Raw genomic sequence first — 15,422 nt, 5'->3', positions numbered from 1 at the left:
GTTAAGAGCATGAGTTGATAGTTTTGCTTGCCCTTTCATGTAAACGTACCTTTTCCCCCCCTCTGCCTGATCATCAAGCTGGTCAGACAAATATACATTAATTTTGTCTAAGGCAGACTGGGTTTAATTGCTTGCACAAACATTATTTCTTTGCAGCTCCCACTTGCAACCTATAAGAATATTCATGATTATACAATAATTAGAAAACTAACAACTCACTATACACACCCAAAAGGTGGTATGTAATGGCATTTTCCATGCATTAGGTGTAGTGACTATGTCAGGCAAAGTTGTTAGAGTAGCAAACCACCAATGGGCCATTGTGTTACACTTAACTAAACTGCACCACTACACTGCTGTGAAGATGGAGACTGGAGAGGCAGTTAGATGCTGACGGCTTTTAGAGTTAGTATCAAATTATAGTATCTTATCCCTGAACATGTCAGAAAACATCTCATGTCATTAACAGAAATACTGCACTGTAAAGTTGGCAGTGTAGCTCAAGCCTCAGTGTCTTCATTCTCCTACAGCTGCTACAGTTTCTCTGGCAGAGGTGATTCATACAAGAATTAGATTTCTGGCATAAACACAATAAGTTACCATATTGAAAATAGCTTCTCAGGTTGAGAGAGTTAGTAGAGAGGGAGAAGTACTGTAGTATATTGTAAAAGCATTAAAGCTTCAAGGAACTATTAACACCCTATAGATTAATAATGGCCCTTCATAATCAAAGTAGAATGACTACACACAGAAAGGATATCAGGAACGTAGTTCTTTTTTCTTGTACTAAGAGGTGACTAATGAAACTGCAAAGTGGTAAATTTGAAGAGGGGAAGGTGAATTCCTACGTATAATGCTCAGACAGATTGAGTTCCCATCTAAGAGCTTAGTAAGATTTGAAAAAATTAGAAAATATTTTCATGTCCAACAAGAATACAAATGACTACAACAACAATTATTTTAAAACCGTTTTGGAAAGTATATAAATCCTCATGCTTCTGGGTATACACTCATCTCTAATTTCTGGAGATGGAGGGAAAAAGCATTTCCCCCTTTCTGCTGAAACACCTAGTACTAGCAACTGTCATCAACAGATTACTGCACTAGATGAGCCCATAGTGTGACCCACTTTGGCTATATCTTTGTTTCCTACTCAAACATCCTCTTTTGTGCCTGAAAATTATATTTGGCTTTTCCTACTTCAAGGTTCTCTTGGGAAGGGCTGATGTTACTGTACAATGTGCTTCCCCTCCTCCCCCGCAATCCAGATGAACTATTAGCTCATTCTGAGAAAGCAGAAAATGCACACCAGTTTTAACTTGAAAGAAGATTACAAATGATCAAAAACTCTGCAACCATATGAAAGGCTGGTAAGAAGCATAAGCCAATGTGGCACATGCATGCACTCATACCTACCCAGATAACATTTCATTGAACTATAAAATAAGAAGGTAGGATTTACCAACCCTAAAGTTCTTTATCTATATTCCCCCCTCCCCACCCACACCCAAGGGAAAACAAAACAAAAAAAAAACACCTCTAAAAGGTTCTTATAAATAGTATGACTTTGTAATCAGTTATCTATTTGTGAACATTCTTCTGAATTAATAGAATCATATCATGGACCTACCCAGCCATAAATAATTAACAGTCTTCTAATAATCAGGTTATAAAAGTACTTGCTATGCAATGCTTTCAAAAAAAATCATAGGGTCTAGATGAAAAGAGACTAGCCTACTACAAGGACATACAGGAATAATCAATACAAAATTCCACTTCAGAAAATTCCATTTCAAGTGAAATATGGATCTTTCACAGACATTAGTAATGGTGAGAAGTATTGAATGCCCTTTGTCTGGTAGTTTAATATTAATGACTCAGAAGTTGAGTTTGTTGTTTGTTTGGTTTTTTTTAATACAATTTATTCCTGAACTTGTCAGAAACCAACTGCTGTCATTAATGGCAAAGTTGCATTGTAATTTTAGGATTTTTATATTTATTTAAAGTTGATCAAAAAATTGATATCACTTTCAAGCAATGCCTTTTTGAACAATGGAAGCCCTCTGCATTCTTTGGTTGATGGGGTGAAACTTCAAATTATAGGATCATCCCTGGAGCTTTACATCTCACCACAATAAAAAATTGCATTAAATGGAAAACCCTTTAGTAACTGAAGGCAGGTTTTTTTGTGGTGAATATAAACACAGTGCAGAACAGTCACATTTAACAGCTAAGGCTAGACTTCAATCTCAATTCAGGAAGGTATTTAAACATGTGAGTAGTCTCACTGCAGTCCATGGGGCTCTCAGTAGTGTTTTGTGAATCAAGTGGTCATTAATGAAGTCAAAATGTTATTGTCACTTCATAATGCATGTGGGTATTGTGAATACCTATGCATGTTTTATTATATTATTTTATTTATAAGGTCATGCCCAATATTTGCCTATATGCCATCTGACAGCAGTGTACACCTTTAAAATCATGTGCTCATACTAATTAGCGTACAACTTATTCTCTTTTCTGGTTCTTACATCTTAGCCAATCAATACTTGGCTAAATAATCATCATGTGATATCACTTTGACCTCGAGGAGCTGGAAATAAATATTGAAAGGAAATGCTACACACATGTATATTTAGAGACAGCAGATCAAAGTCTGTTTTCTGAGGACACGCAGCAACAAGTTTTTTTTTTTTAAATCAATTTAGTTATGAGACATTCGACATACAAGAAACATGCAGATACTACACAACATTTGATTTCAAGTTAGCAAGGCTGCAGCAAAAGCTGTACATTTCCTAGAGAAGTGTCAGTGCCTTTTCACTTCACAGTGCTTGATATGAGGTTTACAATAAAATTGAAACTTGATACTGTACTACTAGCTGGTTCACCTCAGCAGCAGAGGATACAGTGAAGTGTAAGTGCCATAAAAGTTTCACTACTTAAAATTCATAAAATTGATATGTTTTGATCCCTTTTTAGAAGGCCCATCATGTTCTGAGAGCGGTCATGTTTATTTTTGTTATCAATTGAGGAAATTATTGAGGTTTGCATTTCTCTTTTCACATTTTCTGCTTTAGAAATGGACAGAACTAAGAAAGGGCAAAACTCAGATTAATGGTTTCATGAAGACACTTTCCTAAATTGTGGATTTCCTGTTTTCAGGACTAAAATCCACAAATTCCTATCATGGATCTAGCCCCATTTAACTAAAAAACACAGCCTAAGAAGAACAGAGGCTGACAAATGGCACTCTCTCCCACCAAACACTCAAAAATACATTTATATATAATAGATTGGCTACGTCTACACTGGCCCCTTTTTCGGAAGGGGCATGCTAATTTTGGAAGTGGGAATATGGAAATCCGCGGGGGATTTAAATATCCCCACGGATTTAAATAAACATGTCCGCCGCTTTTTTTCTGGCTTGGGGAAAAGCCGGAAAAAAAGCGTCTAGACTGGCCCGATCCTCCGGAATAAAGCCCTATTCCGGAGGATCTCTTATTCCTACTTCAAAGTACTTCTCTACAATGCTGCCTAACACAGGAGTTCTTCCCTTGTGTTATATTTAATACCTTTTATTTTCAGCTTATTGATTTTTAATTAACATTCCTGCATTTTACTAAAGCTACATATGGTTTTTTGAGGTGCATCCAAATTTTGGGCCACTCAAATATAAGAATACAGAGTAGATTAAGAAAAGGTAATAGATCAGGTAGAGGCACGCATGTTCAAGTTGCCTTGCATTTACACTCTCTCAAAGTCATAATGGAATCGGCACTTGTGCATTTACTATTAGTTTCATGAAACAGCATTAAACTGCTTCTAGATCTGAATACTTTTAGTTGTTTTTATTTGCTGCTTTCTTCCTGTCCTCTTTCCCAAATGATCATTTCTGCGCAGATTTTCACCTGTTTAATTTTTGTAACAAACTGTAAATTCCTGAAAAAAAACCCACAACAAATGGTCTGATAGCACTTTATAGACTAACAAAACATGTAGATGGTATTGTGAGCGCTTTTGTGGGCATAGCCCACTTCTGAAGAAATTAGAGGAGTACTTCTCTACAATGCTGCCTAACAGAGGAGTTCTTTCCTTGCGTTGTATTTAAACGCCTTTTCTTTTCATCTTACTGATTTTTAAATGAACATTCCTGCATTTTACTAAAGCTATATTCTGTTTTTACTGAGATGAATCCAAATTTTGGGCAACTCAAATATAAGAGAATACAAGAGAAGTGGGCTATGCCCACGAAAATGCTCATGATGCCATCTATGTGTTTTGTTAGTCTATCAAGTGCTACCAGACCATTTGTTGTTTTTTCCTGTAACAGACTAACTCGGCTACCCCCTGAAGCTTCCGTAAATTCCTGGAAAATGTTAAGCAAAATGAAGATACAGGGTCTTCAAATTCATCATTTTATCACTATTCTTTCCTTCTCTCCCCCTCCTTACTTAACCCATCTCCTCTTTTCCTACATTCTGTTCTCTGCATTCTCCCATACAGCCTCACTTCCCCTCCCCCAGAAAAATGTGTTCCTTGTATACTTTACCCTTTTGTATTCTTCCTCCTACTCCTTTCTAGACACCAAGCCATTCACCTCTTGTACAAGTCTGGTAAATTTTATCCAATGGATATTAAATTTAGTCATCTTGTCATTCAATAATGGCAAGTGTGAAGAGTGGAGGACACCTACTGCATTACGCAGATGAGAAGCTCAACACCAATGCAATGCCTATAGACTTTGCTCAATAGCTGATTTGTATTAGCCTCTTTAACTGGTGCCAGAGCTAAGGTACCTTCCCCCCCCCAACCTTTTTATGAACATGATATCTCCTCCCTTTCCACATTGCACCCACAGCTTCCTTACTATTCAGAAGGACGGAAGCAGAGAAGGCAAGTGCTAAAATCTGTTGTTCTACCTCTTGCTCAGTTTCTACTTTTGGTTCCGCCTTTCTGTGCGTACTTCCAACCCTACTACCCATCATCAATAGCAGGTTAGTGCTACTTGAGTGCCAGTTTCACTAGTGTGCCAACTTTTGTAATGCTCCAATGAAAATTGAAATTGCTGAGATATAATATATATATGCATCAATCACAGGCTGGCAAAACTACACAGAGTAGCAACACCAGTGCTATCTGCAAATATCACTGCATTGGTTTACACTTGATTCACATTTGGATTATTTTTAAAGACATCAAAAGCTTACATGCTGCAGCTAGTGCCTGAGGTCACCGAAGAGGAACACTCAATATGGGGGAGTTATTTCTCAACCAGGGTTTCAAAAATATCTGCACTGACCTTCACACTGTACTCATCCTGAGAAGGGGGTAACTGCTGGTTAGAAATAGGTTATGAACAAACACTTCACCCTCTTTGCTCAGACCTACATTTCCCCACCCCACACACCTCTATCCCCAAACAAGAGTACACACAATTACCTAGCAAGTCAGAAGGAGCAATGAAAACCAACAGCTAAATCCAGGTCTTCCAAATTACAGTACAAAACACTACAACTGGACCACTGAGGCATGACAAGACATACTATTTGGACCTACTGTTGTCTTCTATCTGCAAACCATATAGTAAAGATCTAAGACTTCCCACAGAAGGGTATGTTAGTTATTTTTAGATATTGAGCTGAAGTACTTTGACTTTCCATGTACTGTAGAATGAACCTATAAGTGGTTCAATAGTAAAGTCTCATTTTTCAGTACTCCTAGTTACAAATTGGCCTATGTAAGAAGTCATTCCTCCAGCTTGTTACGAATACATTAATAGGTGGAAGTCTGCTCGTAAGTCAGTGGCAATACCTGCTATTATAAAATGTGAAGTCCTTAAATCAAGATGCAGCAAGTACTGTTTTTGGAATAAAAAAGTATCCTTTAAGATTACTTTAAGCTGTTCTTTTGTTCTATAACACATCTTCTAGAGTGGAAAAGAGAGAGTTTAACTTTGAATCCTTATAAAACTATCCAAGGTTAAAGCTGCTCAAATGAACTTTGTATAGGATATACTCACACCAATAAGCAAAGGTCAAACATCATAAAGAATAAATGTTAGGGACTGCTCCAGAAACCTTCTCCCACACAAACACTGTACTGTATATAGTTAGCCTTAATTGCTCTTATTTTCTAGTGAACTGATTAAGGGCCAAATGCCAATTCCCAGTGCAAAATGCAGATAAGTAGGCTTTCCAGAGGTATCTACATGTAGGGACAAGGAAATCGTATCCTACCTCAGATTTGGAAAGAAGCAACATACAGGGCACTCCATAAGTGTCAATAAAATCAAAAGTATGAACTCTCCACTCTGGAGACCTAGGAAAGAAAGTAAGGATTTGCTAGTCTTCTATCCATATCTGAGCCCTTATCTCAGCATCCAAATCAGTCTCTCATGGTTGCTCAGAGCCAATGCAGAACCTTTGCTCCATGATGTATTCGGACCTCCAGATGAATCGTTACTAGGCTGCCTCAGTTACACCCAACATTAAAATAGGATCTATTCGTTACACAAAACCAAATGTCATACTTGGATAGACAACAAAGTAAACTTATGGAGGAGGAACAATGGTACACTACCTTTCTAGTTTTGCCGAGATAATCTACATATTTTAGAAATATGCATCTGTCCGTCCATCCAGCCATCCAAGAAAGCCTCCTAAACAGTTAGAGCTAAGACCACTAAATGAGGTGTGCAGCTTCCTCACGTAACTTAAAGGAAGGTCAGGGTTTGATTGCGCAAAAAAGGGGGGGCAGCATACCAGGAATGGGATTTTTCCCCTAACACAATAGAGGGGGCAGAGGAGGCATGTGAAAGGGATAGGCACTGAGAGAAGAGATGCAACACAGAGTGGGCAGTGAGCACAGAGGAGAGCTATATGAAGAGTGACCACTGGCAGCAGCTGCACTACCAAGAGAGTGACCAGCTGGGCTCGGGCTCCGCCACTTTGTCTGCAACCAGACCAGCTAAGTCGCACCCCTTGCCCCAAACCTTTCTAGCCCTTGGCATCAGCTCCAGAAATGGGGGAGCCAGGAGGAGACAGAAGGCTTGTGGCAGGCAGAGTGGTGGAGGTGTTCAGGGGAGGATGGGGGAAACACAAGGCCTGCTGGATGGGACCCCAGCCCTGAGTCCCTTCTCACTCCAACCCTCACTCTTGCACCCCTAGTCTGCTACAACACTCCCCACCTACTGCCTGCCTTCTGCCCTGAAGGGCCCGGCAATGCTGGTTAAGTCTTCTAGTCATTAACTGGGATTGTTTTAGAATATTCCACCATACAGCCAGAAATCCAGTCAAGGAAGACTGCACTAGTACAACAAAACTCTTTCACTATCTTAGAGACAAAAGTAACAGCTATAATCCCATATTTTCATTTATATAAAAACTAACAAATGGAAGAAAGAAACTGACAGCCATGATAAATCAGAAACTAGAAATTTTAGACAATTGACAAAGAAAAAAAGACAAGTAACTATCTCCAAGAAAGCTGGAGACAATAAGGGTTTTTTAAAGTGGTATTGGTCCATTACTAGATGGAAGAGGCAGAACTGCCAATAATGCAGAAGAGGCAAGAATGTTTGAGACATTTTGGTTTTGTACTCTGGGAAAGACTATTTAATCAAGTCATGGAGTGAAATCCTTACTATTCCAATAGCAACACAGAAGAATGTTAAAGAGCAGCTACTGAAAGTTAGACATTTTAACTTGCATTCAAGAGATTTACAAGAGCTGTCATGTAGATCACTAGACTTATTGAAAAATCAACATTAATTCTTGGAAAGAGAGGGAAGTTCCAAAAGGCGAAAAAAAGCTAATGGGTCAATATTTAAGAATCGTAAATGGAATGACCCAGATAAATGATAGACATGTCAATTTGACAATCTCAATCAAATTCAAGGGGTTGACATGCAATTATGAAAGAATTAAAAGGTAATAATTAATGTCAATCAATATGGGCTTGTGGAAAATAGATTCTAACTTGAGAGTTTTTTAAAGTGGGATTACAAGCTTCATTTATAAAGGTAATAGTGTTGACATACTAAAATCACTTATGTTCACTGCAAAGCATTAGACTTGACACTGCCTGATATTTTGATGAAAATCTAGAATGATATATTTAATGTGCCATATCAATATTTTGCATTAAAATTTGGCTAAAGTTAAAGTCTCAAAACGCAATTACAGATGGTCATTCATCTTCAAGCAGGTGTATTTATAGTGGGCTCCTGCAGGCATTGAGTCTTGGCCCTCCACTATCTAACTTAACAAAACTGGAAGAAAGTCAAACAATCACTGAAAAGTATGCAAATAAAAACAATTGGAGGAATGGTAAATAACCAAGAGGACATGTCAACTGACAGAGCAATCAAACATCTGGTCAATTGGGTGGAAGCAAACCATCTGTATTTCAGCACTATCAAATGTTAAGACAAATCAAGGAAAAATACAGGCCATACATATGGGATGGAAGACTATCATCAGAAGTAATGACTAAAAAGAGACATCCTGGTTAGGCAGTTGAGCATGAGCACCTGTTATGATGCGATAACCAAAAGGGTCACCATAAAACTCACAGATTAAGGCTATTTCCCTTCTATTCTAGCAACTGCTGCTAGAATCCTAGATCTAGTTCTAGCATCCACAATTCAAGACTGTTGATAATCAGAGAGGGTGCAGAGAAGAGTCATGAGAACAACTCAAGGATTAGAAAGGATGCTTTATAATGATCAATTGAATACATTAAGAGAAGATGAAGGGATAACTTAATCAGTTTGTGGGGGGGTAATTTGACAATGGGTTCCTCTGCCTGCTACACTGAGGTATAACAAGGTGCAATATCTAGAAGGAAGACACATTTGGATGGCAAAAGGTGGCACACAAAAATTAAGAGCTAGCAGAAGTGACATACCAGCAGGAGGTTGTGATGGATTCTATCACCAAGAATTTTTAAATAGTTTTTCCCCCTCTGAAAAGATAGATACTTTAATTCAGAATTTCTGTGAACCAATTCCTATCTGAGGTCCTTCATAACAAACCAGATAACCACACACCATTAGCTTATACCTAACCAGTTAAAAGGTTAAGCACTGAAGCATATTAAACTATGTACATTTTTACACTGCTGCCTCACTTACTGTGATCCAACTCACTGACTGTGATCCAGCCAATGTCAAATAACTATTTCTTACTCAACTTAAAGCTACACTATGCATGCAAGTTGAGAGCAACACAAAAAGACTCAAGTTTAAACAGGAGAGGAAGCAAAACAAACCAACCAACCAACAATACCTCACTTAGTTCTGAGGTGTTTCTATTCAATGTATTTTCCTACGCTTACAAAACTCCGGGGGGAAGGGGGGGGGGGGGGAAGTCTGCCTATCCCATAGGGAACAGTAACTCACAGGAATATCTTGTTCCTTTCAACATGGAAAGAGAAGGTGGCAAAACACAAAGGCTTAAAGTTGTAATCAGGGATCCATTTTCACCATGTAATTATAACATACACCTCCATAATGAGGTGTTAGTTTGACAGGGAAGGAGCAATTGTAATTAAACAAACATGCTATCGTTCAAATTCAGTCCTCATGTAAGTGGGTATAATTTCCAACAAGTGAATTGGAGCTGTGCCAGTTTATTCCCTTCACAAATTTATCCCCACAGACAGCCGTGGTAGCATACATTGAGCTTAATAAGCAGCTAGTGTACCACTAATCCAGATTGTTACTGCGCATTATGAGACAGTTATTGCACACCGCTCTGTGGAAACAAACAAAAAAAATGGAACCCAAGTTCATGGGGATGCCTATGGAATTCTAGGTATTACAAGATAAGACCATTAAATCTTTTGACAGTTTTTTCCACTATTTCAACTAACTTCATCCCATTAACAAGTGTAAAGCACAATCATAGAATCAGAGAGCTGGAAGAGACCTCAGGAGGTCATCAAATCCAGCCCCCTTCCCAAGGTAGGACCAATCCCAACTAAATCAACCCAGTCAGGGCTGTATCAAGCTGAGACTTAACACCTCTAGGGATGGAGATTCCACCACCTCCCTAGCTAACCCATTCCAGTGCTTCACCACCCTCCTAGTGGTATAATTTTTCCTAATATCCAACCTAGACCTCCCCCACTGTAACTTGAGACCATTGCTCTTTGTTCTGCCATCCGTCACTACTGTGAACAGCCTCTCCCCATCCTCTTTGGAACCTCCCTTCAGGAAGTTGAAGGCTGCTATCAAATCCCCCCCTTCCCCTCACTCCTCTTCTGGAGACTAAAACCCAAATCCCTTAGTCTCTCCTCATAGGTCATGTGCTCCAACCCCCTAATCATTTTGGTCGCCCTCCGCTGCATCCACTCCAATGCATCCACATCCTTCCTGTAGTTGGGGGCCTAGAATGGGACACAATACTCCAGATATGGCCTCAGAGCCGAATAAGGGGGAATCATCACTTCTCTAGATCTGCTGGCAGTGGTCCTCCTAATGCACCCTAATATGCCATTAGCCTTCTTGGCTACAAGGGCACACTGTTGACTCATATCCAGCTTCTCATCCACTATAATCCCCAGGTCCTTTTCTGCTGAACTGCTACTTAGCCAGTCAGTCCCCAGCCTGTAACAATGCTTCGAATTCTTCCGTCCCAAGTGCAGGACTCTGCACTTGTCCTTGTTGAACCTCAACAGATTTCTTTTGGCCCAATCCTCTAATCTGTCCAGGTCACTCTGAGCCCTATCCTTGCCCTCCAGCATATCTACCTCTCACCCTAGCTTAGGGTCATCTGCAATCTTGCTGAGGGTGCACATGTGGTGAATAGGGGCAGGAAGGGGAGTTGATGTCCAATTTTCTGGACAATCCCACCATTCATATAGCTAAAATCTTCTCACTAGTTAACTCTTTAGACCCAAACTGAATTGTCTTGCCTGTAAGCGTTAGAACACTAAACAGTGGGTTCTAGAGAGCCCCCAAGAATACTAGGGAAGCTGGAGGTGAGTTGGCAGGAAGCCAGGAGAGCTAATGGAAAAAGAGCATGGACATTTTAATTGGAAGTAGAGGCTTCCTGGTCCTCTGTGTGGCCAGCGCAGAGCCCCTGGAATGACTGAAAAAGGAGACAGGCATGAATGTTTCTGGATTCTCCATGCCTGGCTCCCTAGGGAATGATTAAATCTTGAACTACAAATATGTGAGTGGAGGAGGGAATGTTTAGACAGACGTGATGGGGTTATTTTCAGGTTTGTGGTACTTGTCTATGCTCAACATCTGTAACTACCCTTTTACACTAACTTTCCATGCTGAACCCCTGAGAAGCAATTGTGTTTAATCCTTCTCCCCTCCGCCTCAGTTGCTGTAGCACCTCACAACCAAGTAATGTTTAAGTGTGTGTTTAAAACACACAAAAATCTCTCTTTTAAGACCATGATCTGCTTCCTGGCTTCTAGAAGGTGAGAGGTAGTGTGTGCGCATGCCCAAGACTGCACAATTAAATGAAGAAAAATTAAAGTACCACTTTCAGCTGGCTTTTAAGATCTCTTCAGAGGAAGGCTAGATGTGACCCTGGCAATTACAGATCTGAAAGTAATGTCAGTACCTAGTTTAATATAAAGAATCAAACTAATTTGCTATCAGACACACAGATGAACGTAATTTGTTGTGAAAGTCAACGAGGAGGGATAGTTCAGTGGTTTGAGCATTGGCCTGCTAAACCCAGGGTTGTGAGTTCAATCCTTGCGGAGGCCATTTAGGGGTTTGGGGCAAAAATTAGTCAGGGATAGTACTTGGTCCTGCTGTGAAGGCATGGGACTGGACTAGATGACCTTTCAAGGTCCCTTCCAGTTCTAGGAGATAGGCAATCTCCATTATATAAATAAAAATAATCTCCATTTTACTGCTTTGGAAAACTTAAGACTCTTGAGAATATTAATTTTTCAACAGTGTAGAAAAAAATGTTTCCCATAAAGGAGTTTGATACTGTAGACATTTCTAAATGGTTCAGTTCGCAACTTTCATGATTTATATTTGTCATCAGCAGGCAGCAGCTTTTTTTTTTTTTTTTTTTTTTAAGAATAACGCAATGGAACAAATGTTTGAATATCAAATGCAACACCCTATTCCAACTCTGCTGATTGCTGTAGATATTCCAACTCTGCTGATTGTATTTAAAAAGCAATTTCCTATTTTATTTCTCCTGTAGCATAGGGACCCTGTACTTAGTACAGAAGGCATTTGCAGAAATGAAGCAACCAACACCACAAGATTCCTCTTTCAAGTTCAACACAGGAGGATTTCTCTTAAAGCTGTGGAACAGGAAGTAAGTGTGCAAACAAGGATTCTGAAAATGTGTGTCTGACCATACACATTCTAGACCTTTTAACTAACGGGATTTTGAAATACACATCTGCTACAATACAATATATTGATTATGAACTGGGGAAAAAAAAAAAAGATTGGCCCACATTGCCAGTCAAGAAAAATACATAAAGAGTACTGGAGCACTGTATCGGCCATACTGTGCCCAAATGTTTTATGGCACTGATACCTTTACTATGTCTTTCACAACAGGCCAAAATAGCCCATGTTATATTTGCACAATATCACTCCTCCATTGCAGCAAACTATAGTTTCTGGCACTGAAGAGAAAAAGCAATATAGTGGTCCTCCTGGCATTCATGCAGGAGTCCCTCTTTCCTCGCCCACAGAGGACTCCCCTATTGTGCTATTCTGAGGATAAAGAGACCTTCATGGAATTATCAGAAAGAGCCTCTTGGATATCAATTATGATGTGAAGAGCAGTCATTAAGTGTAAAATGCTTTTATATAAAGCATTAAGTACCACATAATGCTACTTCATCAGCAGGTGATTTTTGCCATTCTCCCCCTAGTCTAATAATCATGAGAATCATCTACTACAAGTTTAAGAATTAAGCACAATTACATGCAAACAGAGTGCAGTAATAAAACCCTTTGCCCTATGCAGGCAGTATTCCACCATTAGATGTTAGTGTCCATTGCTTGTATTCATTTAAAATGACCACAACAGCTTATTTTAAGATTTTTATTATTTCTACTTCACAAAAAAGCCCTATTATATGGCTGAACTATAAAACCCAATGACCCATCACCACAAGATTCTTGGTACTGTTTAAGATGCTATAAACATGTCAAAGTCAGTGACTAAATGACCTGAGTCATTCAGGAAATGTTTTCAGAGCTATGATCATGAGATTGCAACAAATTAAAATTCAGTATTGGAGATGGAGTGTATTTTATTTACCTTTTTGCTTCTTCTAGGTGGCATAAGTACTCATAAGCAATGTTCTGACGCCTCCTCTCATCCATTTCTTCTGCTGAAAGCCTTTCATCATCCACAATAGCTGCAGAAAGAAAAACTAATGTCAAGTTACATATTAGGAGGTAACCTTCAAAGCAATTTTACTGAAAAAACCCCCACAACACAAAATTGTTGCTCTTGGGAAAATGCTCTTTATAGGACTTCACTAAGGAACATTTGCCAAATAAAAAGTACTATCAGAACACAAAATAAAGATTAACAGTGTTAAAGCATAACCGTAAGATCTAAGTTTTATAAAAGTCTTCGAAAATTTCATCCAAAGCTATTTTCCATGCACCACATTCAGTATTCTAACCTTCTCATTAGTCTTCAGATAAATATGAAGGTGCATGCAGGGTTTAATAATTTTTCCTGCCTTTCTTTAAAAGATAGCAAAGAAGCTTCTCAGCAAACACTTTCAGACAAACACTAAGATAACAGATAATAGGCTTTCCACTCCAGTTCTCCTTATTCCATTCCTCATCAGTAGCCTCCCTCTTTTGTAAAAATTCAAGTCCTTACCATGAAAGGATGACTTTTCCTGCATAAGTTTGGTAACATATACTGGAGGTTGTCTATGCAATCTTCTGACAATTTAGGCCTGAAGATACTACAATGCTAACCAGTCTCCTGGACAAATTATACGTCCTGCACTGATACTCTAATTTATTGGAGGGGGGGGGGGGGGGAAAAACACACAACCACACCCCCGCACCACCTATAATTAACAAAACTGTGCCAGTCACCAGGATTATTTGTTTGCATGTTATTACTCCTCACCAAACTTAGATCTATTCATGTATTTTGGATTGTAAGGCCACGAGACAGACACTTGCATTCATACAATACCCAGCACAATTAGGGTTGACAACCCCCCCAGTTTTAACCGGAGCGTCCTGGTGGTTACGAAAGCCAAACTGACAGATTTTAGGCTGCTAAAAGTCTGGCACTGAAGTAGGGGTAAGGCAGGCTCCATTAGTCCTCGGGCCCCATGCTGCTCCTGGAAGTGCTTTGCACATCCTTTGAGCCCCACGGGCATGGGTGCAGGAAGAAAGGGGGGGACCCACACAGTTCCTGGCCCAAACTCCAATTCTGCAACTCCAATTGGCTGGGAATTGCAGCTAATGGGAACTGTGGGGGTGGTGCCTGAGACAAGGGCAGCACAGAGTCCCCAGCCCCTTCTCTGTAGGCCACCAGAACATCCTATTCACACCTTGGAGCTGCTCTGGGCCAGGGCAGGCAGCATGCCTGCCTTCATCCTGCAACACTGCCAAGTGGGAGCCCCCTCCTGATGTTCACACCCTGAGTCACTACCCCAGGCTCAACACCCCCTAACACACTCCAAACCCCTCTGCCCCATCCCAGAGCTCACTTGCCATCCTGCACAACCATGACCTTCTTATCAATAAACTAGGGAAAGACAACCTAGATGGAGATACTATAAAGTGGGTGCGTAACTGGCTGGATAACTATCATGCTGGAAGGGCATAACATGACTGAGAGGGGACATGATAGGTACTTGAAAATTGCTAACGGGATGTCACAAGGAGGAGGGAGACAGATTGTTCTCCTTGGCCTCCGAGGATAGAACAAGAAGCAATGGGCTTAAACTGCAGCAAGGGGGGTTTAGGCTGGACATTAGGAAAAACTTCCTGTCAGGGTGGTTAAACACTGGAATAAATTGCCTAAGGAGACTGTGGAAGTTCCATCAATGGAGAGACTTAAGAGCAGGTCAGATAGACATCTGTCAGGGATGATCTAGATTATGCTTGGTCCTCCCATGAAGGCAGGGGACTGGACAACCTTAAAGTCCCTTCCAGCTGTAGTATTCCATGATTCTATCAATGTATCAGCCTCAAGTAAGTCAGGTTATACAAATAACACTGATTACTTCCTGCCTGACCTTCCTAATAGACCTAGGATGATGATGTGATGCACAGAAAAAAAAAATCTCCAAAAATCAAGAATGATTAAAGCTTCTGGGCCAATATCTACTCTAGAGCAAGAGGGGGCCTTTACTTATCTTGGTGGCAAACAGGTCTACCACAGGCCCTTTCTAACCCCCACCTGTATCTGTGGAATGAAGTCTTAAGAGTC

The 15,422-nt window shown here is 40.0% G+C and overlaps 1 protein-coding gene across 5 annotated transcripts in view; it reads right to left on the bottom strand.

Annotated features, from left to right (window-relative positions):
- The window catches only part of IQGAP2 (IQ motif containing GTPase activating protein 2), a 214,803-nt gene that overhangs the window by 153,179 nt on the left and 46,202 nt on the right, over nucleotides 1-15,422 (bottom strand). For all 5 annotated transcript variants that reach the window (XM_075932302.1, XM_075932304.1, XM_075932305.1 and 2 more), the window contains exon 2: nucleotides 13,269-13,368. In XM_075932302.1, coding sequence (XP_075788417.1) covers nucleotides 13,269-13,368 — 100 coding nt within the window. The remainder of the gene's footprint in view (nucleotides 1-13,268; nucleotides 13,369-15,422) is intronic.

Source organism: Pelodiscus sinensis, chromosome 6 (genome assembly GCF_049634645.1).
Source record: "Pelodiscus sinensis isolate JC-2024 chromosome 6, ASM4963464v1, whole genome shotgun sequence".
Lineage (NCBI taxonomy): Eukaryota > Metazoa > Chordata > Testudines > Trionychidae > Pelodiscus > Pelodiscus sinensis.
The sequence above is the reverse complement of the archived record's forward strand: the minus strand, read 5'-3'. Positions and strand labels throughout refer to the sequence as shown.